This window comes from Scyliorhinus canicula, chromosome 2, assembly GCF_902713615.1.
Source record: "Scyliorhinus canicula chromosome 2, sScyCan1.1, whole genome shotgun sequence".
Lineage (NCBI taxonomy): Eukaryota > Metazoa > Chordata > Chondrichthyes > Carcharhiniformes > Scyliorhinidae > Scyliorhinus > Scyliorhinus canicula.
The window spans coordinates 284,578,154-284,602,882 of NC_052147.1; the positions used below are offsets into that span (position 1 = coordinate 284,578,154).

Here is a 24,729-nt window from a genome sequence, read left to right on the forward strand (position 1 = left end):
TGGGAGGAAACCGGAGCACCCGGAGGAAACCCACGCACACACGGCGAGGATGTGCAGACTCCGCGCAGACAGTGACCCAAGCCGGGAATCGAACCTGGGACCCTGGAGCTGTGAAGCATTTGTGCTATCCACAATGCTACCGTGCTGCCGGACTTTATAGCGGAACATTTAGAAAGCAGTGGCACGATCAGTCAGAGTCAGCATGGATTTATGAAGGGAAAATCATGCTTGACAAATCTGTTGGAATTCTTTGAAGATGTAACCAGTACAGTTGACCAGGGGGAGACAGTCAATGTGGTATATTTGGTTTTCAGAAGGCCTTTGAAAATGTCCCGCAAAATAAATTATTGTGCCAGATGTATTGAGGTGGATAGAAAGCTGGTTGGCAGAGAGGAAACAAAGAATCGGGATTAATGGGTCCTTTTCAAATTGGCAGGCAGTAACCAGTGGGGTACCACAGGGATCGGTGCTGGGACCCCAGCTATTCACAATATATATTAATGATCTGGATGAGGGAACAAAATATAACATCTCAAAGTTTGCAGATGATACCAAGTTAGGTTGGAGGGTGAATTATGACGAGGATGCAGGGATCCTACAGCAAGATCTGGGCGAGTGGGAAAATCAATGGCAGATGTAGTATAATGAAAATGAGAAAATGAAATTAAATGAAAATCGCTTATTGTCACAAGTAGGCTTCAATGAAGTTACTGAGAAAAGCCCCTAGTCGCCACATTCCGGCGCCTGTTCGGGGAGGCTGGTACGGGAATTGAGCCGTGCTGCTGGCCTCCCTTGGTCTGCTTTCAAAGCCAGCGATTTAGCCCTGTGCTAAACCAGCCACTATAATAATAATTGCTTATTGTCACACGTAGGCTTCAATTAAGTTACTGTGAAAAGCCCCTAGTTTCCACATTCTGGCGCCCGTTCGGAGAGGCTGGTACGGGAATGGAACCCGCACTGCTGGCCTTGTTCTGCATTACAAGCCAGCAGTTTAGCCCACTGTGCTAATTTGGATAAGTGTGAGGTTATTCACTTTGGAAGCAAAAACAGAAAAGCAGATTACTACCTGAATGCGGCTGGTTTAGCACAGGGCTAAATCGCTGGCTTGAAAGCAGACCAAGGCAGGCCAGCAGCGCGGGTTCAATTCCCGTACCAGCCTCCCCGAACAGGTGCCGGAATGTGGCGACTAGGGGCTTGTCACAGTAACTTCATTTGAAGCCTACTTGTGAAGATAAGCGATTTTCATTTTTCATTTCATTTTCGAATGGTTGTAAATTGGGAGAGGGGGAGTGTGCAACGGGACCTGGGTGACCTTGTGCCCCAGTCACTGAAGGTAAGCATGCAGGTACAGCAGGGGGTAAAGAAGGCTAATGGTATGTTGGCCTTCATTGCGAGAGGTTTCGAGTACAGAAGCAGGGATGTGTTGCTGCAATTGTACAGGGCCTTGGTGAGGCTACACCTGGAGTATTGTGCGCAGTTTTGGTCTCCTTCTCTGAGGAAGGATGTCCTTGCTCTCGAGGGAGTGGAGCGAAGGTTTACCAGACTGATTCCAGGGATGGCGGGACTGTCATATGAGGAGAGATTGACGAGGTTGGGATTGTTCTCGCTGGAGTTCATAAGAATGAGGGGGAATCTCATAGAGACTTATAAAATTCTAACAGGACTAGACAGGGTAGATGCAGGGAAGATGTTACCAATGATGGGTGTGTCCAGAACCAGGGGTCACAGCCTGAGGATTCAGGGTAAACCATTTTGGACAGAGATAAGGAGACATTTCTTCACACAAAGAGTGGTCAGCCTGTGGAATTCATTACCACAGGAAGTAGTTGATGCTAAAACTTTGAATGTATTCAAGAGACGGCTGGATATAGCACTTGGGGAGAATGGGATCAAAGGCTATGGGGAGAAAGCAGGATTAGGCTATTGAGTTGCATGATCAGCCATGATCGTGATGAATGGTGGAGCAGGCTCGAAGGGCCAAAAGGCCTCCTGCTCCGATCTTCTATGTATGAAAAAGGAAAATCCAAAGTCGCACATGTAGGTGTCGTGAATGCCAATAGCACAAAATGCGTGTTTTGCTCAACATTAGACACTCCTGGGAGATGCTACACCAAAATGCTGACAGCCTCGTGGGCTTTTGGCATGTTTATAATGTGGTATAACAGGAAAGCTGCAGTAGCATAGTCTTTTAATTTGGAGTCGGCTCTCAGTTTTTTTTTGTTTATAAATTTATTTATTTTTTCCTAATTAAGGGGCAATTTAGTGTGGCCAATCCACCTAACCTGCACATCTTTGGGTTGTGGGGGTGAAACCCACGCAGACACGGGGAGAATGTGCAAACTCCACACGGACAGTGACCCAGGGCCGGGATTCGAACCCGGGTCCTCGGCGCTGCAGTCCCAGTGCTAACCACTGTGCCGCATGCCGCCCGAGTCGACTCTAAGTTAATAACTGACTTCATACTCTCAACCTGACAAGGAATTTTTCACCCACTTGTCTTTCAAAATCTGAAACATCTCTCATTTGCCATTACTTCCCTGCGTAACAAACACACTTGGGCTCTGCTTCCCAAACGCATTGTCCCAAATGACAAAATCATACCTCAAGAAATCATGTTTATGCTGCTTTGGCCCCGAGTTAAGTTTCTTCTTGTAGGCTGTTAACCAGAGACCCTGGAGCTCTGTACAGATCTAACACTAGCATTGCCTTGTCTTGCCCTGGACTCTCCTGAGCATCTCTCTCCAGCAGATTCTGTTGTGACATTCTGTCCAATAGGTAAACTGCCTATTTGAGTCTCTGGCCATCGCTTACTTCTAAGAAAAACATTGATCTTCACAGTTTACTTGCTTTGCTTACCAGCAGCTGCAAAATCGAAGGACCTCTGCTCCCTGCTTTGGCACCAAAAGCACGTCCCTGGACGGTGCTTTGCGTCAGTTCTATGTGCAGGGCGCGTGACCTGCTCTCTGCTGCCGCTTCTGGCCGGTAGACTCCACTCAGCCTAAACTGTATCTCCTTTTAAAAGGCGGCAGCGGCCGCAATTCTCCGTGTAAAAGCCGGTTGCGGCTGTTGGGTGCTTTTCCCGCAATCGCGACCACTGCGGGAACGGCAAGACCGATCGCTCCGCGGCCCTCACAACACCTGCCCGCGACCCACCTGCAGGTCACGACCCTGACTTTGAAATACCCTTGTCCAGGGAACTACAGACCTGTGAGCTCAATGTCAGTGGTGGGAAAGATAATGGATTTTTACTCAAAGATATAATGGGGAAACATCCAAAGCTCTAGTGCGCAGTCAGCACAGAATCAAAAAGGCAAGGCCACTCAGCAACCTTATTAAACTAGCAATGTCGTGAAGGTCTTTGATAAGGTACTGAGTCAGACTTGTGGATAAGGTTGGAGCTTGTGAAACTGGGACAAGTAGCAGAATGGACAGCAAGCTGACTGGAAGAAGGTTACAGGTAGTTAGTTACGGTGGTGGGAGACGGGAAGTGTTGCCGAGACCACTTCTGTTCACCACTGTCAGGAACAATATTTCTATTGTGTGGGGGACTAAACCACGTCCTCAAATCTGCTGGTCACAGGTAGAATTCAAGGGAAACCCCTTTCCCCAGAGAGCGGTGCGGATGTGGAACTCTCTCACAGTTGAGGTGAACAGAATCGGTACGTTTAAGGGGAAGCTGGATAAACATATGAGGGAGAGGGGAATAGAAGGATATGGTAGTGAGATTAGGCAGACTGGGGGGCGGGGGGGGGTAGCGAGCCAACGCTATTCCTGCCTGTTATGTGAAAATGGTTTGAAACTTAGGGGCAGCAGGGTAGCATGGTGGTTAGCATAAATGCTTCACAGCTCCAGGGTCCCAGGTTCAATTCCCGGCTGGGTCACTGTCTGTGTGGAGTCTGCACGTCCTCCCCCTGTGTGCGTGGGTTTCCTCCGGGTGCTCCGGTTTCCTCCCACAGTCCAAAGATGTGCGGGTTAGGTGGATTGGCCACGCTAAATTGCCCTTAGTGTCCTAATAAAAGTAAGGTTAGGGGGGGGGGGGGGGTTGTTGGGTTACAGGTATAGGGTGGATACGTGGGTTTGAGTAGGGTGATCATGGCTCGGCACAACATTGAGGGCCGAAGGGCCTGTTCTGTGCTGTACTGTTCTATGTTCTATGTATCATAGAAACATAGAATTTACAGTGCAGAAGGAGGACATTCGGCCCATCAAGTGCGCCGGAATGTGGCGACCAGGGGCTTTTCACTGACTTCATTGAAGCCTCCTTATGATAATGACACTTGGCCTCTGCCTCCTTATTTGCATTGTCCCAAATGTCAAAATCACACCTCAAGAAATCATGTTTATGCTGCTTTGTCCCCGAGTTAAGTTTCTTCTTGTAGGCTTCAAGAAACTTGCGATTATAATATTATTATTATTATTAAGTCTGCACCGGCCCTTGGAAAGAGCACTCTACTTAAGCCCACACCTCCACCCTATCCCAGGAAACCCACCTAATGTTTTTGGACACTAAGGGCAATTTATCATGGCCAGTCCACCTAACCCACACGTCTTTGGACTGTGGGAGGAAACCGGAGCACCCGGAGGGAACCCACGCAGACACGGGGAGAACGTGCAGACTCTGCACAGACAGTGACCCAAACCTGGAATCGATCCTGGGACCCTGGAGCTGTGAGAAAACTGTGCTGACCACTGTGCTACCGTGCTGTCCTTGTCTCACAACACTGATCCTACGGCGTTTCAGAGAGATGCAAGGAGAAAGTGATGCTACGAGGATAATTGCGCGCATCTGGGCGCAGGACTTTCTGCAGGTGGCAGGGGCCCTGACCGGCGAGACCACCACGTCCCCTCTTTCTGTGCCGGTCTGCCCCAACCTGTGCCAATCAGGGGTCTTTCACTGGCATCTTTCACCGGGATCAAGGACCCTGGGTGCTGAAACCCTACCCACCAAAGGCTGGCAGCCAATCAGAGGCTGGCAAGGTCTCTGTACTCCGCAGCATCACCAGGTAAGTGGTGGCTGCTGCTGGTACTACACACACCCGAGGAGAGGCCCAGGCACACGGGAGTGATGAGAAAAGGGTCGGGTGGTGGTGGGGGGGTCACAAGACAAGGGGGGGGGGGGGGGGGGGGGGGGGGTCAGCAGCAAGGAATGAATGAAAATCGCTTATTTGTCACGAGTAGGCTTCAATTAAGTTACTGTGAAAAGCCCCTAGTCGCCACATTCCGGCGCCTGTTCGGGGAGGCTGTTACGGGAATTGAACCGTGCTGCCTGGCCTGCTTGGTCTGCTTTCAAAGCCAGCGATTTAGCCCTGTGAGGGGGGGGGGGGGGCTTTTCGTGAGGCCCCCTTTCCAGTGGCTGGAGATCTCAATCAGGCACCGAGTGCCTTTGAATTAGGGTTCCCTTATTTGCTGGGTGGGCCTGCAAACAAACATGCCAGGGATTTCTTTTCAGACTCCCGCATGCTGACCCCGCTGTTGGGCGGTGACGGGATTAGACGTTTAGGTCGGCATTAACTGCCCACAAGAGCTCGATTGGGTTGGGGTGGGGAGGCCGCCCATTACCCTTCCATGGGCCTGACTGGGGTGGAGGAGGGGCGGTATCGGGGGCCCCTACCCACCCGCCCTCCCGCCCGATTTAAGTGCCGCATCCCCGCTGCCAAACTAACTGTGAGGGAGGGCACAATACCGTGGGCAGCACGGTAACGCAAGTGGCTAGCACTGTGGCTTCACAGCGCCAGGGTCCCCAGGTTCGATTCCCCGCAGGGTCACTGTCTGTGCGGAGTCTGCACGTTCTCCCCGTGTCTGCGTGGGTTTCCTCCGGGTGCTCCGGTTTCCTCCCACAGTCCAAAGATGTGCAGGTTAGGTGGATCGGCCATGATAAATTGCCCTTGGTGTCCAAAAAAGGTTAGGAGGGGTTATTGGGTTACGGGGATAGGGTGAAAGTGAGGGCTTAAGTGGGTCGGTGTAGCCTCGATGGGCCGAATGGCCTCCTTCTGCACTGTATGTTCTATGTTCTAATACCCCTAGTGTGTGTGAGAACCTTTTCTTCTTGTTGCCGTTTCATAATGAGCTTAAAGCTAACTGATTTGATTCTTCCTCCACAGGTAGTTTCTGTCTTTTCGGTTCCAAACGTGACAAAAGAATGTGTGGATAAAGAGCAAGTGGAGGATACGGACTCCAACTCCAATTCTGTCGAGTCAGTGGGATTCTGTAGGGTGTAAGTCTAATCTTCCTGCGTCTCCGATGTTGATGATTCATCAGCTGTTAGTTTTGATGGGTGAGCGTAGGGGATGGTAGCACAGTGATAGCGTGACTGGACCAGTAATCTAGGTGCCCGGGGTAATGATCCCCAGGCATCAGCACAAATCCCAACACCACAGTTGGGGAAATCTAGTTGGGGAAAAGCTAGTCTCAGCATTAATGGGGCTTTTCACAGTAACTTCATTGCAGCCTACTTGTGACTCTAAGCGATTACTATTATTAGTAATGATCACAAAACTATCATAAACACCCCTCTGGTTCATGAATGCCCTTCAGGCTGGGAAATCCATGGATACATAGTGGTGTGGCCCCAATGCCACTGGATCCAGGCTGATCATAGAATTTACAGTGCAGAAGGAGGCCATTCGGCCCGTCCAGTCTGCACCGGCTCTTGGAAAGAGCACCCTACCCAAGCCCAGACCTCCACCCTGTCCCCATAACCCAGTAATCCCACCCAACACTAAGGGCAATTTTGGACGCTAAGGGCAATTTTGGACACAAAGGGCAATTTATCGTGGCCAATCCACCTAACCTGCACATCTTTGGACTGTGGGAGGAAACTGGAGCACCCGGAGGAAACCCACGCACACACGGGGAGAACGTGCAGACTCCGCACAGACAGTGACCCAGGCCGGGAATCGAACCTGGGACCCTGGAGCTGCGAAGCAATTGTGCTAACACTGTGCTACCGTGCTGCCCAATGCTCTGGGGACTCCTGAGGCACACCACTAGTCACCGGCTGCCATCCTGAAAAAGAGCCCTTTGGGACAATCGTAAGGCTTGTGGGCGAGGGGCAGGACATCAGTCTTTAAATGACGTCATTCTCCCACAAGTTGTTGGAGAGAATGCAGAGAGTGAACTATTAATCAGTTAATAGGGGTTCGATGGTCGATCATTTGAAGAACATTCAGTTATTCATGTAGGCTGGTATTAGAATCATATTGTTAGAGGTGAAAATATTCACATTTAGGCCTGTTTGAGTAAGTAAAGAAGCAATTTATTATTTCAGATCTGGGAGACTACAATACTCTTTCTCACTTGAGCTAAGGTTCGCAATGGGTTAATATACAGATTCAAGGGTCGGAATTAGTTGTATTCTCATTTACATACAATCAATCAACTATATTCGCGTCACACTTTGTTACATGCAGTCAATCAATTTTCTTAGCATCCCAGTTATCACATAAATGGTTAAAGTGGGTGTTGTCTTACCCGCCCCTAACTTCATGCAAATGTTACTCAAGACTAACATAAGGATATGTCCTGTCTGCAGCTGGGGACCTTGAGCTTATTCAGGATACATTACATTCCTTGTTCTGTGAAGCTGTTATCAGCGGCTGTTAAAATACTCCCAATACATACCCACGCCTGGTTCTCGTGAGGTAGTTTACACAGTTTGTAACTTATTGTTCAGGAATGTGGCTAGTTCAGCCATTTTGTATCTTTAGTATTGCTATAATAGCTAACAGCCATTTTGTGTCCTTTCTGATATTAACAAGCATTGTGTATACACTATCTATTTCTACAAATTGCCTCTTCTAAACAGGCATCAAAGTCAATGAATACCTTTTGTCTCAGAACTATTCAAAAGTAATATAGGAGCAAAAATGTAGTCACACAGCCGCCTATAATTTATACCATAGTCCAGTATCAGAATATGTCCCCCAACAATGTGTAGACAAAAGTGGGTGGGGTGGCTAGCTCCCTTCCCCTGAACGAGTTCTGCAATAACCTGGTGGCTTTCAGTCTAATTTCTGTTGCTCTCAGTCTATAGATGATGCAAGTTACACAATTCAACTTCCCAATTTGCCACAGTGTGATTTCAGTTTGCAGAACTGGTTATTAATCCAGAAACCCCGCATATTTATTAATCTAGTAATCCTCACTCCGCGTATTTGTTAATCTAGTAATCCTCACTCTGCATATTTATTAATCTAGTAATCCTCACTCCGCGTATTTGTTAATCTAGTAACCCTCACACTGCGTATTTGTTAATCTAGTAATCCTCACATTGTGTACTTGTTAATCTAGTAATCCTCACTCCGCGTATTTGTTAATCTAGTAATCCTCACCCTGCATATTTATTAATCTAGTAATCCTCACTCCATGTATTTGTTAATCTAGTAATCCTCACCCTGCGTATTTGTTAATCTAGTAATCCTCACATTGTGTACTTGTTAATCTAGTAATCCTCACCCTGCGTATTTGTTAATCTAGTAATCCTCACCCTGCGTATTTGTTAATCTAGTAATCCTCACTCTGTGTACTTGTTAATCTAGTAATCCTCACCCTGCGTATTTGTTAATCTAGTAATCCTCACCCTGCATATTTATTAATCTAGTAATCCTCACTCCATGTATTTGTTAATCTAGTAATCCTCACCCTGCGTATTTGTTAATCTAGTAATCCTCACATTGTGTACTTGTTAATCTAGTAATCCTCACCCTGCGTATTTGTTAATCTAGTAATCCTCACCCTGCGTATTTGTTAATCTAGTAATCCTCACTCTGTGTACTTGTTAATCTAGTAACCCTCACTCTGTGTACTTGTTAATCTGGTAATCCTTACTTTACATACTTGGTTTAGCCAACAGATAGGGGCAGTTGATTCTATCAATCAGTCTTTGGGGGATCCATTCTGTCGGGACCGCAAATGAAATGTTATTGTTACTTTTATATTAACATACCATTTAAATGTCTATTTTCATTATTGGGAGCTAATTCTGTGCTGACGTTATATGCTTATTGTTTGTTTGTGTTATGTGAGCTCCAGTTTGTAAGGAATCGGGGGGCCTGGGGAACTTAGTTTTTCTGAAGCTCCAGAAAGCTGTGTGAACAGAATTTGGCTGCTGGATTGTATTGTCAGTGTCAGGAGCGGCTGGCTGTGTACCCTCATGTCTAATCTGTCAGTGAAGGGGTTAATTATATTATCCTGCTCTTGGTACAGCTCCCATCATAAATACTGGTCTGAGTAATGGACTATTGTATATACAGTGTTTGTCTTATCTGTTGTGTGGGACTCTGGTCTATCTCTCATCAAATAAACTCCGGGTAACAGGGACCGTCATAGCGTGAGGATGAGAAATGACTGGTTTCCAAACCCACGCTCTCTCATACCGTGAAAATGCTAACTCTGCCGGGGGGAGGGGGGTTTGAAATAATGGACATCAGCAGCCTGCAGTAACTCGACCACCATGGTCACCGGTCCCGTACCAATCCAAACGGGGATTGTTGGCAGGCTATTTGGGTGCGTGATGGCCAAGTCTGGTCTTGTTCACGTGTTTACTTTGCAGGAGGAGCCACTGACTGGTTGTCGATCTGGGTGTGAGTGCTATCTGGTTTGACGTGCTCACCCAGGTTGCCGAGCAGCACCATGGGGGGTACCCTCGCCACGTGGGACTGCGGCTGTTCTGGAAGGGGGCTCAATGTCACTCTCTCAGGGGGATGGGGGGGTGGGCAATAGATGTCAACCGTGCCAACAAATTCACCTGAGGAAGGAGCTGTGCTCCGAAAGCTAGTGTTTGAAACAAACATGTTGGACTTTAACCTGATGTTGGAAGACTTCTTACAAAGGGACACGCCTTTTAAAAAAAAACAACACTGGAATGTTTTCTTTCACTTTACATTGTTTGGTTCCCACAGACTTCCATTGATTGCTGTGGGCTTTTTGGACGGAACCATGGGGATCTGGGATATCCCATCACAGACGCTACGACACAAATGGCAGCTTCAGGTAGGTAAGACCTGCAAACGCTTGGATCTACCCATCCCCTTCGGGCCTCGTCGTGGTTGGTGAACTCCCACTCGGGAAGACTGTTCTGCTCCTGACCTGTGCCAGTGCCTGGGTGGCCTTTGGGGAGATTTGGGGGAAAACCCTGAGCCTGGTAGCCCACCGGGAAAGATCAGGCCTCTGCCCAAAGTGGCTACAGCTGAAGCTGGGAGAATGAGAGGTGTGGTTATGACCCTGGATCACATGCTGCCCTGTGTCAGTTTTCCAGCAAGCTCAAAGATGTGGCGGGATTTTTTTCTTCTTATAAATTTAGAGTCCCCAATTATTTTTTCCAATTAAGGGGCAATTTAGCACGGCCAATCCACCTACCCTGCACATCTTTGGATTGTGGGGGCGAAACCCACGCAGACACGGGGAGAATGTGCAAACTCCACACAGACAGTGACCCAGGGCCGGGATTCGAACCCGGGTCCTCAGAGCCATAGGCAGCAATGCTAACCACTGTGCCACCGTGCTGGCCTATGTGGCGGGATTCTTAATTTCTATCCTCAATACCTCTCCGCCTCTTTGCCCGCCTTCGAAAGCCTCAAATGTTTATTGGGATCATCGATCACTTTCCAGAGCATCTCTCCCCTCCTGCTGCAAAGCGTGACAGATTTCATTAACTGGAAGGCATTTTGCAACGGTTTGCCATGATGCATAGGAACAAGTGGGCAGCACAGTTGCACAGTGGCTAGCACTGTGGCTTCACAGCTCCAGGGTCCCAGGTTCGATTCCCGGCTTGGGCCACTGTCTGTGCGGAGTCTCCACGTTCTCCCCGTGTCTGCGTGGGTTCCCTTCGGGTGCTCCGGTTTCCTCCCACAAGTCCCGAAAGACGTGCTGTTAGGTGAATTGGACATTCTGAATTCTCCCTCCGTGTACCCGAACAGGCGCCGGAATGTGGCGACTAGGGGCTTTTCACAGTAACTTCATTGCAGTGTTAATGTCAGTCTACTTGTGACAGTAAAGATTATTGATATTATAAGTGGAGGCCTATTTGCCCATCAATCCGGATCTGTCATTAAGGTGAACTGTGCCTTACCTACGCCACAGCTCTTAACTCCAGCGTTTAGGCATTGCTGGTCACAGCTGCATTTTGTCCTCGAGACGGTGCTGGTAAACGACGACCCTCAACCACTGAGGGATTTTTGTTGTTGTTGATACAACTGAGCGCCTCGCTCAGCCATTTCAGAGGGCGGGGCTTGAGGCAGCCACATTGCTGCGGGCCTGGAGTCACGTGCGGGCCAGACCGAGTCAGGACGGCAGACTCCTTTCCGTGAAGGGCGTGAGTGAACCAGACGAGATCGTGATGACTGTCACCGATGCCGGCTTTCTAATCCCAGATTTGGTTCATTAGCTCAGTTTAGATTCTTGCGACGCTATGCTGGAATTTAAACTCCTGTCTGCAGACTGTTAGTCCAGGTTCCTGGTTCAGTAACGTAACCACGATGTAACTTTACTCCATCAATGCCCCCTTGTTTTCGAGCCACCAGCCCAACGGGAAAAAATAATTCCTCTTTGTCATGTTTGCCCGAATCATCTTAAACAGCTCAATTAGATGATCGCTCTCTATTCTCGCGGGGGGGGTACGCCCTCTTCTATTAACTATTTGTGACCTGGCAGCTCCCGAGTGAAGCAGCCCAAAAGCAACCCCTTGGTCACAGCCCTGGGATCAGGCAGGCTCGGTGATCTGTGGTGGGTTAACTGACCAGCGTCTCTGTCTTTCAGGCTGGCATTGTGCAGCTGCTATGGGAGGAGCACTCACCAACTATATACACTGGGAGCCTTGACGGAGCTGTGCGTATCTGGGATGCCCGATCAGGAAAGATGGAGAGTGAATGCTGTGGCCATGCAGCAGAAATCCTGGACTTCATGGTGAGCAGGTAAGTGTCTCGATCTCGGTTACAGCCTTTCTAACACTGGTAGCCCAAACTCATCAGGACTTGGAAAGATTGTGTACAACCCATCTCTGGTCTCAGGCTTGAAGACATTTTGTCCCACAGAAACACACTCCTTCTTTCATAAAAAATAGGAGGAGGCCGTTCAGCCCTTCGAGCCTGCTCCACCATTCATTATGTCCAAGACTTTCTTTGATACACTACCATTGGATATTTTACAATTCAAACAGGCAGATGGCACATCGGTGCGAGGTCTCATCCGAAAGACAGCACCATCAACAGTGCGGCACTCCCTCAGTACTGACCCTCTGACAGAGCAGCACTCCCTCAGTACTGACCCTCTGACAGTGCGGCACTCCCTCAGTACTGACCCTCTGACAGTGCGGCACTCCCTCAGTACTGACCCTCTGACAGTGCGGCACTCCCTCAGTACTGACCTCTGACAGTGCGGCACTCCCTCAGTACTGACCCTCTGACAGTGCGGCACTCCCTCAGTACTGACCCTGTGACAGTGCGGCACTCCCTCAGTACTGACCCTCTGACAGTATAGCACTCCCTCGGTACTGACCCTCTGACAGTGCAGCACTCCCTCAGTACTGACTCTCTGACAGTGCAGCACTCCCTCAGTACTGACCCTCTGACAATGCGGTGCTCCCTCAGTACTGACCCTCTGACAGTGCAGCACTCCCTCAGTACTGACCCTCTGACAGTGCAGCACTCCCTCAGTACTGACCCTCTGACAGCGCCCCACTCCCTCGGTACTGACCCTCTGACAGTGCAGCACTCCTTCAGTACTGACTCTCTGACAGTGCGGCACTCCCTCAGCACTGACCCTCTGACAGTGCAGCACTCCCTCAGTACTGACCCTCTGACAGTGCAGCACTCCCTCAGTATTGACCCTCTGACAATGCGGCACTCCCTCAGTACTAAGCCTCTGACAGTGCAGCACTCCCTCAGTACTGACCCTCTGACAGTGCGGCACTCCCTCAGTACTAAGCCTCTGACAGTGCAGCACTCCCTCAGTACTGACCCTCTGACAGTGCAGCACTCCCTCAGTACTGACCCTCTGACAGTGCGGCACTCCCTCAGTACTGACCCTCTGACAGTGCGGCACTCCCTCAGTACTGACCCTCTGACAGTGCAGCACTCCCTCAGTACTGACCCTCTGACAGTGCAGCACTCCCTCAGTACTGACCCTCTGACAGTGCAGCACTCCCTCAGTACTGACCCTCTGACAGTGCAGCACTCCCTCAGTACTGACCCTCTGACAGTGCAGCACTCCCTCAGTACTCACCCTCTGACAGTGCAGCACTCCCTCAGTACTGACCCTCTGACAGTGCAGCACTCCCTCAGTACTGACCCTCTGACAGTGCAGCGCTCCCTCAGTACTGACCCTCTGACAGTGCAGCACTCCCTCAGTACTGACCCTCTGACAGTGCAGCACTCCCTCAGTACTCACCCTCTGACAGTGCGGCACTCCCTCAGTACTGACCCTCTGACAGTGCAGCACTCCCTCAGTACTGACCCTCTGACAGTGCAGCACTCCCTCAGTACTCACCCTCTGACAGTGCGGCACTCCCTCAGTACTGACCCTCTGACAGTGCGGCACTCCCTCAGCACTGACCCTCTGACAGTGCGGCACTCCCTCAGCACTGACCCTCTGACTGTGCAGCACTCCCTCAGTACTGACCCTCTGACAGTGCAGCACTCCCTCAGTACTGACCCTCTGACAGTGCGGCACTCCATCAGTACTGACCCTCTGACAGTGCAGCACTCCCTCAGTACTGCCCCTCTGACAGTGCGGCACTCCCTCAGTACTGACCCTCTGACAGTGCAGCACTCCCTCAGTACTGACCCTCTGACAGTGCAGCACTCCCTCAGTACTGACCCTCTGACAGTGCAGCACTCCCTCAGTACTGACCCTCTGACAGTGCAGCACTCCCTCAGTACTGACCCTCTGACAGTGCAGCACTCCCTCAGTACTCACCCTCTGACAGTGCAGCACTCCCTCAGTACTGACCCTCTGACAGTGCAGCACTCCCTCAGTACTGACCCTCTGACAGTGCAGCACTCCCTCAGTACTCACCCTCTGACAGTGCAGCACTCCCTCAGTACTGACCCTCTGACAGTGCAGCACTCCCTCAGTACTGACCCTCTGACAGTGCAGCGCTCCCTCAGTACTGACCCTCTGACAGTGCAGCACTCCCTCAGTACTGACCCTCTGACAGTGCAGCACTCCCTCAGTACTCACCCTCTGACAGTGCGGCACTCCCTCAGTACTGACCCTCTGACAGTGCAGCACTCCCTCAGTACTGACCCTCTGACAGTGCAGCACTCCCTCAGTACTCACCCTCTGACAGTGCGGCACTCCCTCAGTACTGACCCTCTGACAGTGCGGCACTCCCTCAGCACTGACCCTCTGACAGTGCGGCACTCCCTCAGCACTGACCCTCTGACTGTGCAGCACTCCCTCAGTACTGACCCTCTGACAGTGCAGCACTCCCTCAGTACTGACCCTCTGACAGTGCGGCACTCCATCAGTACTGACCCTCTGACAGTGCAGCACTCCCTCAGTACTGCCCCTCTGACAGTGCGGCACTCCCTCAGCACTGACCCTCTGACAGTGCGGCACTCCCTCAGTACTGACCCTCTGACAGTGCAGCACTCCCTCAGTACTGACCCACTATAATAGTGCAGCACTCCCTCAGTACTGCCCCACTATAATAGTGCAGCACTCAAACATGGACAAAAGAGCTGAATGTCAGAGGTGAGGTGAGAGTGACTGCCCTGACATAAAGACAGCATTTGACCAAGTGTGGCATCGAGGAGCCCGAGCTAAACTGGAGTCAATGGGAATCGGGGAATCTCTCCGCTGGTTGATGTCATACCCGGCACAAAGGGAGATGGTTGAGGTGGTTCGAGGTCAATCATCTCAGCTCCAGGACATCACTGCAGGAATTCCTCAGGGTCGTGTCCTCGGCCCAACCATCTTCAGCTGCTTCATCAATGATCTCCCTTCCATCATAAGGTCAGAAGTGGGGATGTTTGTGGATGACTGCACAATGTTCAGCACCATTCCCAACTCCTCCGATAATGAAGCAGTCCCTGTCCAAATGCAGCAAGACCTGGACAATATCCAGGCTTGGGGCTGACAAGTTACATTCGCGCCACACAAGTGCCAGGCAATGACCATCTCCTACAAGAGAGGATCTAATCACCTCCCGTTGACATTCAGTGTCATTACCATCGCTGACCCCACCATCAACATCCTGGGGGTTGCAATTGACCAGAAACTGAACTCAACTAGCCATACTAATATTGACCAGAAACTGAACTCACTAGCCATACTAATATTGACCAGAAACTGAACTCACTAGCCATACTAATACTGTGGCTACCAGGGCAGGTTAGAGGCGAGGAATCCGACGGCAAGTAACTCACCTCCTGATTTTCCGGCACTTTGTTTCTCGTTCAGACCTCCAGCATCTGCAATCTTTTGCTTTTCGTGTTTTGTTTTTGGTTAATTTTCCCGTGTTCCCAGTTTCTTGGGTGTAAATCAGTGGTTTTGTGTTTGTTCTTTTCCCTCAACAGGGAGGCGTCTGTGATCGTCACTGCATCCGGAGACCGGACGTCAAAAGTCTTCTACCTACAGCGGCCCGAGCGGTAGAGCCGACAATCGGCATTTTAATCACCCTCTCCCCCGCAGCCCCCACCTCACTGACTCTGCAGCTGCAGCGCCTTGTGTAATCCGAGTCGTGCTGTGCAGCGGGGGGGGGGCTTCCCTTTCTCATTATTGACTTTTAACAAAAAAATAAAATGCTTCAATTTCTTGTTCTTAGTTTATATAAAAGTAATTTTTGGGACCGTAGCAGGAAAGAGTTTCCACCCTCTGAAAACCTGACTCGTACAACTGCTGGTCCGACTTTAATTTCTGTATGACATGTGGTCTGTACCACCAACTCTGGAATTAACAGTACGACCCAACACAGAGGGAGCTTTACTCTGTATCTAACCCCGTGCTGTACCTGTCCTGGGAGTGTTTGATGGGGACAGTGTTGAGGGAGCTTTACTCTGTATCTAACTCTGTGCTGTACCTGTCCTGGGTTTGTTTGATGGGGACAGTGTAGAGGGAGCTTTACTCTGTATCTAACCCCGTGCTGTACCTGTCCTGGGAGTGTTTGATGGGGACAGTGTAGAGGGAGCTTTACTCTGTATCTAACCCCGTGCTGTACCTGCCCTGGGAGTGTTTGATGGCGACAGTGTAGAGGGAGCTTTACTCTGTATCTAACCCCGTGCTGTACCTGTCCTGGGAGTGTTTGATGGGGACAGTGTAGAGGGAGCTTTACTCTGTATCTAACCCCGTGCTGTACCTGTCCTGGGAGTGTTTGATGGGGACAGTGTAGAGGGAGCTTTACTCTGTATCTAACCCCGTGCTGTACCTGTCCTGGGAGTGTTTGATGGGGACAGTGTAAAGGGAGCTTTACTCTGTATCTAACCCCGTGCTGTACCTGTCCTGGGAGTGTTTGATGGGGACAGTGTAGAGGGAGCTTTCTCTGTATCTAACCCCGTGTTGTACCTGTCCTGGGAGTGTTTGATGGGGACAGTGTAGAGGGAGCTTTACTCTGTATCTAACCCCGTGCTGTACCTGTCCTGGGAGTGTTTGATGGGGACAGTGTAGAGGGAGCTTTCTCTGTATCTAACCCCGTGTTGTACCTGTCCTGGGAGTGTTTGATGGGGACAGTGTAGAGGGAGCTTTACTCTGTATCTAACCCCGTGCTGTGCCTGTCCTGGGAGTGTTTGATGGGGACAGTGTAGAGGGAGCTTTACTCTGTATCTAACCCCGTGCTGTACCTGTCCTGGGAGTGTTTGATGGGGACAGTGTAGAGGGAGCTTTACTCTGTATCTAACCCCGTGCTGTACCTGTCCTGGGAGTGTTTGATGGGGACAGTGTAGAGGGAACTTTACTCTGTATCTAACCCTGTGCTGTACCTGTCCCGGGAGTGTTTGATGGGGACAGTGTTGAGGGAGCTTTACTCTGTATCTAACCCGTGCTGTACCTGTCCTGGGAGTGTTTGATGGGGACAGTGCAGAGGGAGCTTTACTCTGTATCTAACCCCGTGCTGTACCTGTCCTGGGAGTGTTTGATGGGGTCAGTGTAGAGGGAGCTTTACTCTGTATCTAACACCGTGCTGTACCTGTCCTGGGAGTGTTTGATGAGACAGTGTACAAATATACAAACAAGGAACAGGAATAGGTCATTTGGTCCTCGAGTCTGCTCCGTCATTTAATAAGATCATGGCTGATCTGATGGTAACCTTTACTGTGCATCCCACCTGTACCCGATAAATCCCATCATCCCCTTGTCCACCAAGAATCTATCCAACTCTGCCTTCATAGATCGTACAATTTATAAGGAGGCCTTTCAACCCATCGAGTTTGCACAGGCCCATGGAAAGATCACCCCATCTAAGCCCACACCTCCACCCTATCCCCGTAACCCAGTAACCCTATTTTGTTTGGACACTAAGGGCAATTTATCATGGCCAATCCACCCAACCCGCACATCTTTGGATTGTGGGAGGAAACCGGAGCACCCGGAGGAAACCCATGCAGACATGGGGTGGAAGTACTAACTCCATACAGTGACCCGAGGCCGGAATTGAACCCGGGTCCCTTGCGCTGTGAGGCAGCAGTGCTAACCACTGTGCTACCGTGTCAAAACTGAACTTCCTGTTTCTCTTCTAGAAGGTCAGTACAGGTCCCCTGCAATCTGAGGGACATTCTTCACAGAATCGGAACACGGGAAACGTCCCAACTTTTCATAATTTTCCAAAGTCGCGTTGGAATGTTTCTGCTTTTTACAGGTGCAAATTGATTTGAGATTTAAAGCTTCTCAAAGACTCTCGACATTTAGAGCGATGTACACTCTGAGCACATGTATGTGTGCTGTATTATATAATGTATACTTGTCCCTGTAAATAGCAGCTGCTGGGCTAAACATTTCTGTCAATATATAACTTTCCCAAAACTACATTAATACACTTGATAAAGTCCCATAAGAAGGGCATTAGCTTGCGGAATGGAAGGTAAATTATTGACCTGGTTGGGAAAATGGCTGATTGGTTGGAGACAGGGACACTGGGGCAGGTTCTCTAATTGGCAGATTGTAACCTTCATAGACCGCTGCTGCGATCTTAACCTATTCATATTGATTAGTGACTCGGGTCGTGGGACAGAAAGACCTGCTCAAAGATGGGGGAGATTTTTTTTCTTTATTCGTTCATGGGGTGTGGGTGTCGCTGTCTGGGGCAGCATGAGCTTCACAGCGGCAGGGTCCCACGTTTGATTCCCGCTTGGGTCACTGTCTGTGCGGAGTCTGCACGTCCTCCCCGTGTGTGTGCGTGGGTTTCCTCCGGGTGCTCCGGTTTCCTCCCACAGTCCAAAGATGTGCGGGTTAGGTGGATTGGCCATGATAAATTGCCCTTAGTGTTGGGTGGGGTTACTGGGTTATGGGGATAGGGTGGAGGTGTTGACCTTGGGTAGGGTGCTCTTTCCAGGAGCCGGTGCAGACTCGATGGGCCGAATGGCCTCCTTCTGCACTGTAAATTCTATGATGATCATACCTCAATGGTAAAAAAGCCTTGGTCACATCACACCTGGAGTGCCTGAGTAGTTCTGCGTATGACACTCGAGGACGCTGGATACATTTTTTCTGCTGTTTCGGACAAGGAGCACAGCCTAAAATTTAGATCCAGACCATTCCGGTGTGATGTTAGTGCGTAGTTCTGTGCACACATAGAGTGGTACAAGTTTGGAACACAGTTCTGCAAATAGCAGCGGATGCTCCATCGATTGCTAAATGTACACCTGAGATCAATGAGATTTTACGGAACCAAATATATTAAGGGATACGGGAGTAAAGGTGGGTAAATGGAGTTCAGCTCCAGGTCAGCCATGATTGCATTGAATGGTGGAGCAGACTGGAGGGAATAAATAGTTGTCTCCTGTTCCTGGGGGTTCCTCGATGCAGACATCAAGTGACAACAGGGCGGGACCAGCCTCTGCTGTTGAATTGCCAAGATACATTGGCTAGCCTTGCCAGTTGAGGGTTGGTGCTTTCTTCCAGTTGCATGTGGCAGGGAACAGCGGTTCCCCCGGTTTTGCTATTTCTGAACCTTTCACTTTCACCATCTGGGCAACAGCACAAGGTCTCAGTCCAATTTGTACCGAGTTTTGGTGAGACCACGTCTGGAATAATAATAATCTTTATTGTCACAAGTAGGCTCACATTAACACTGCCACAAAGTTACTGTGAAAAGCCCCTAGTCGCCACATTCCGCCGCCTGTTTATTATTATTACATTTGGCATCAATGTAAGTTGGGTAAGGATCACCGGGGAGGGGGGGGGGGGGGGGGGGGGGGGGGAGCGGGGGTAGAGCCAGGCTAATGCTCTGGGGACCCGGGTCCGGATCTCGCCACTGCAGATGGTGAAATTTGAATCCACTAAAAAAATGACGAGGGTTGTCGATTCACTACTACCCTCCAGGGAAGGAAATCTGCCGTCCTTACCCAGCCTGGCCTGCATGTGACTCCAGTCCCACAGCATCATGGCTGATTCTTAGCTGCCCCTCAAGGGCAATTAGCGATGGGCGACTATCGCCGGAGACTTGCTCGCGACACCCGCATCTTTAGACAGAATTTTTTTTTTTAAAACCTTGCAGCCGTCCAAACTGATTGGATCTTGTTTAGTTTGAACAAACTCCGCCTTGGCAGATAACATCTGAAGAATCAGTTTCCTGGAATAACGTTTCAACAATTTTCTGCTTCAGTAAATATCTCGAATTGTATATATTTATACATTCTTGTAATAAAAAGATTTTAAAGCATGTTTTCTTAGGCAAGCACATTGTTGATGGGATGATGCTGAGTGTTTTTATCATGTTTCAGTGTAATATTAAACCGAGACTCCCATCTGAGTATTTTGTCTGTTCAGGTTGAAGTTCGTGATGCCTTTGGGTTCACTGGCTAACATTCCTAAGTCTGCAGAATCCAGCAATGGTCGTGCTGCTTTGATAGCTAAACCTCATTAGAGCGACGCTACAGCTTTGAAAATCCTCTCTCGGTTGATTTATTAGACCCAGTAACCACACTTTCAGTTCCAGTTTGAGTTTCATCCAAGAATTGCCCAAATGCCCCTTAATTTTAACCATCATTGGCAAATAGAATTTACAGTGCAAAAGGAGGCCATTCGGCCCATCGAGTCTGCACCGGCCCTTGGAAAGAGCACCCTACCCAAGCCCACACCTCCACCTTATCCCCGTAACCCAGTAATCCCACCTAACCTTTTGGACACGTTGGGGCAATTGCGCATAGCCAATCCGCCTAACCTGTACATCCTTGGACTGTGGGAGGAAACCAGAGGAGTCCAACGCAGACACGGGGAGAACATGCAGACTCCGCACAGACAGTAACCCAAGCCGGAAATCGAACCTGGGACCCTGGAGCTGTGAAGCAACTTTGCTAACTACTGTGCTACCGTGCCGCTACAACCTGACACGAGTGCATTCATGCTATGCTAAACTACTAATAATAATCTTTATTTAATAATCTTTATTATTGTCACAATTAGGCTTGCGTTAACACTGCAATGAAGTTACTGTGAAAAGCCCCTAGTCGCCACACTCCAGCCCTGTTCGGGTACACTGAGGGACAATTCAGAATGTCCAATTCACCTAACAGCACGTCGTTCGGGGTTTGTGGGAGGAAACCCACGCAGACATGGGGAGAACGTGCAGACTCCGCACAGCCGGGAATCAAACCCGTGTCCCTGGCGCTGTGAAGCAACAGTGCTAACCACTGTGCGACCCTAAACCATTGAGTGACAGTACAGAAGGTGGCTATTCGGCCCATAATGCCTGTGCCAGCTCTGTGGTAGAGCAATCCAAATTAGACCCATGTTCTTTGTCCATCAACCTCTAAATTTCTCATCAAGTTTTTTCCCAATTCTCTTTTGGAAAGTTCCTGCTGAATCTGCTTCCGCCTCCCTTCGGGCAGCACCTTCCAGATCACAACAACTCGTGAGGTTAAAACCTTTCCTCGTCTCATCTCTGATTCTTTTGCCATTTAGCTCAAATCTTATGTTCTAAGCAAGTCTTCTGGGATTTGTGGGAGGAAACCGGAGCACCCGGAGGAAACCCACGCAGACACGGGGAGAACGTGCAGACTCCGCACAGACAGTGACCCAAGCCAGGAATTGAACCCGGGATCCTGGCGCTGTGAAGCAACAGTGCTAACCACTGTGCTACCGTTCCGCCCATTGTTTCCATTGGCTAAGTGTCTAATTAGATCGAGCGATTGATTGTCTCTTGAATCAAGGGCATGAATTGTTGACAATGTGCCTGGCTCATGTGTAGGTTCTCTGGTCATTAAGTTGAAATTCCACTAACTATTGAACCTTGGAAAGTTTAAAACACGTCTTGTTTGTTTTCTTTTAATACGTTCTCAGGATGTGGTATACAAAGCCCACCCCAAGGTGCCCGTGAGAAGGTGTGGTCCATGTGGTGAAGGTGTTTGCTCAGAGCTACAGCATTCACACCCCAGCAATGATGCAGGACTCCTGTATCCATGTTACCTGACTGAGAATTTACTGTGATGTGGCTTCTTCCACCTTCTTTAGGTCCTTTCATTTCCCTCGTAGTAACTCTGATTATGTTTGTCGCTGCTACTGAAGTATTTTCTGTCCTTGTTGGGGATTCGTAGCTTGGACTTACAGAATTACCTCTGTGGTTTGTCATTTCTGTTCTTTCTGAATCAAGATCCCCTTCTCTGACCCGCTTGTTTCCCCAAATTTTCACTTCAGTAATTTGACTTCTCGTGCAACCCTGGTTTGTGGTCACAGGGGGGGGGGGGGTGTAACCTGGTTTGTCACCAGTTCATGAGGCTAGATTTAGATTTATTGTCGCATGTACCGGGGTTCAGTGAAAAGTATTGTTCTGTGTACAGTCCAGGCAGATCGCTCCATACATGAAAAGCCTAGGACATGCATCAATACACAATGTAAATACGTAGACACAGACATCGAGTTAAGCATATGAAGCTACAACAGTAGAGAAATGCGTAGAAAGGTCAATTCAGTCCATACGAGGGTAATTCAGGAGTCTGGTAACAGCGGGGAAGAAGCTGTTTTTGAATTTGTTAGTGGGTGTTCTCAGACTTGTATCTTCTGCCCTACTCATTGATTCCGATCTTTCATTCTAATGAAAAGGCCTTGGTATTCCAGCGTTTCGGCCGGAGCAGCTAAAGTCGAGTCTGCCAATAGTGTGACGATGAAAATAGGCGATGGACAAAAGACCAGAGTTCTTGGAGGATGATTGGGCTGGAGAGATCAGGGGAGATAATCATGGCGCCATTTGAACATGAAGATGAGAATTTTATGTAGTGTTGCTAGGGGTCCAAGAATAAACAAGACCGCTTTAACGATGGAGCAGGGAGTTGATTTTGTCAGTTAATAAATAATAATTGTTAAAAGAAATCTTTCAGATTTGTTACGTTGACGATTCAGATTTCCTCCTTCAGTTCTCTGACCGACGGCAGGTCCAACCCACAGGGCCATGACCTCCACCCCAGGTGGGGCAAAGAAGTAGGCCCCAAATCCTGGGACGGCGATCTATTCCCATGTGGTTGGCGCCAATTTGGCCACCATCAATGGTTTGAATAGTGGTGGCCCCTCAGCTTGATCCATGGTATATTTTATTTGCAATTACACGCCCACTATTTGTGTTTCCAACTTTCCGTCCTTTGTAAAGCTCACAATCTACTGGCCGGCACTGGAATATTCTACACGAGGAGGCCTTGCTGACTTTGGCGAGCTGATTGCTTTAACCATTGCCGTTGCGGCCTGCTCCACTCTGCCTCTCACTGGATCCTCATATATTCATAAAATGATGACGCTGGAGTTGGCAGGTCAATCCACAATGTGGAAAGTTATCTACAGGCACGAAAATTATAGTAAATTCAAACCAGTCTAACCCCTAATCTCTGCCATCAAAAAGAAACTGATGGGAAATATTGACGGTGAGGAGGAGGGGTAAGGGTGAGGGGTAGCTGAGGGGGTGGTGCTGGGAGACCATCCAGCGGTTGTGGGGGTGAGGGGGAGCCAAGGGGGTGGTGCTGGGAGACCCTCCAGCAACTGGAGTTATATTTGACGAGAAGGAAGATAGTTCTGTTCACTGCCTCAGCACTGCACTGGAGTGAGAGGCACTGCCTCAGTATAGATTGGATTTGTTTATTGTCACGTGTACCGAGGTACAGTGAAATGTATTTTTCTGAGAGCAGCTCAACAGATCATTAAGTACATGGAAAGAAAAGGGAATAAAAGAAAATACATAATAGGGCAACACAAGGTACACAATGTAACTACATAAACACCGGCATCGGAAGAAGCAAATAATGTTAATCGGGTCATGTCCTTAAGAAGGTCATTTAGGAGTCTGGTGACAGTGGGGAAGAAGCTGTTTTTGAGTCTGTTCGTGCGTGTTCTCAGACTTCTGTATCTCCTGCCCGATGGAAGAAGTTGGAAGAGTGAGTAAGCCGGGTGGGAGGGATCTTTGATTATGCTGCCCACTTTCCCCCAGCAGCGGGAGGTGTAGATGGAGTATGGCACTGGAGTGAACAGCGCTCCCTCAGTACCTCTCTGGACAGATAACTAAGAGAAGATGATTCAAATCCCCCCAATGGCAGGTATGAATTAACTGAGGTATTTGTGTTAACCAGCTGATAAATAAACAGTTACTGAGAAGGTGCACCAGGGAATTCAGCTGAACTGTGCTGAAATTCATGTCCACACGAACCTCTTGTTGCCCAATCCACATATCCTTTATTACTCTCTCCCTGATGTGTTTGTCCAGCTTTGTTTTAAATGCATCAATATCATTTGCCACAAAACTCACCAAGTTCCACATTCTCACCACTCTCTGGGTAAAGAGGATTCTGCCAAATTCCCGGTTGGATTAATTGCTGATTTTGGTCTCCTGCTCTGGTTTGTCCCACAAGTGGAAACAGCTTGGCCGGGATTCTCCGAGCCTGTGACGGGTCAGAGAATCGCTGGGGGCGCAGGAAATACCCGCCACACCCCGCCGACGCCGGGCTGCCGATTCTCCGGTGACCCTGGTGGTCGCTGTGGCGCCGGTCGGGGGCGGTGAAATAGGCGCCCGTGGCGGTTCTCCACGGCAACGGGTCGAAGTTCCACCGAGTCCCGCCGGCGTGGTTCAAACCTGGTACCACCCGGCGGGAGGTCGGACCTGCGGCCGCTGTGGATGTCCTGGTGGGGGGTGGATCTGACTCCGGGGGGGGGGGGGGGGGCGGGCACCACGGGGACCAAGCCTGCGATCTGGGGCTTCCGATCGGCAGGCGGCAGCGATCTGCAGAAGGCCGACCTCCTTCCGTGCGGGCCCGCTGTAACGTCCCCGACATGTTGCTCCACGCCGGCACAGAGACGGCAACCATGGGCATGTGCCAGCACGTGGATGCCCGTGGCGCGCATGCGGGACCCGCGCTGGCCGTGCGCTATGCTAGCCCCCTAAAAACCGGAGAGTTGCTGGGCCAGGAGGCCCATTGACGCCAGCGGACACCACTCCGGGGTTTATGCCGGCATCAACACTTGGCCAGAATTTCGGAAAATCCCGGCCCTTACCTCCCGCCAAACCCAGCCATAATCTTAAAGTCAGCGACGATGAACATCCACAATAGGAGCAGGAGTGGACCATTCAGCCCCTCGAACCTGCTCCACCATTCAATAAGATCATGG

At 49.7% G+C, this 24,729-nt stretch overlaps 1 protein-coding gene across 1 annotated transcript in view; it reads left to right on the plus strand.

The window, feature by feature from the left end:
- The window catches only part of LOC119962217 (angio-associated, migratory cell protein), a 43,146-nt gene extending 27,114 nt beyond the window's left edge, over nt 1–16,032 (plus strand). The window contains exons 8-11 of the mRNA XM_038790192.1: nt 6,102–6,214; nt 9,900–9,990; nt 11,755–11,909; nt 15,516–16,032. Of these exons, the coding sequence (XP_038646120.1) occupies nt 6,102–6,214; nt 9,900–9,990; nt 11,755–11,909; nt 15,516–15,591 (435 nt within the window). The 3' untranslated portion in view covers nt 15,592–16,032. The remainder of the gene's footprint in view (nt 1–6,101; nt 6,215–9,899; nt 9,991–11,754; nt 11,910–15,515) is intronic.
- The last annotated feature ends 8,697 nt before the right edge of the window (nt 16,033–24,729 follow it).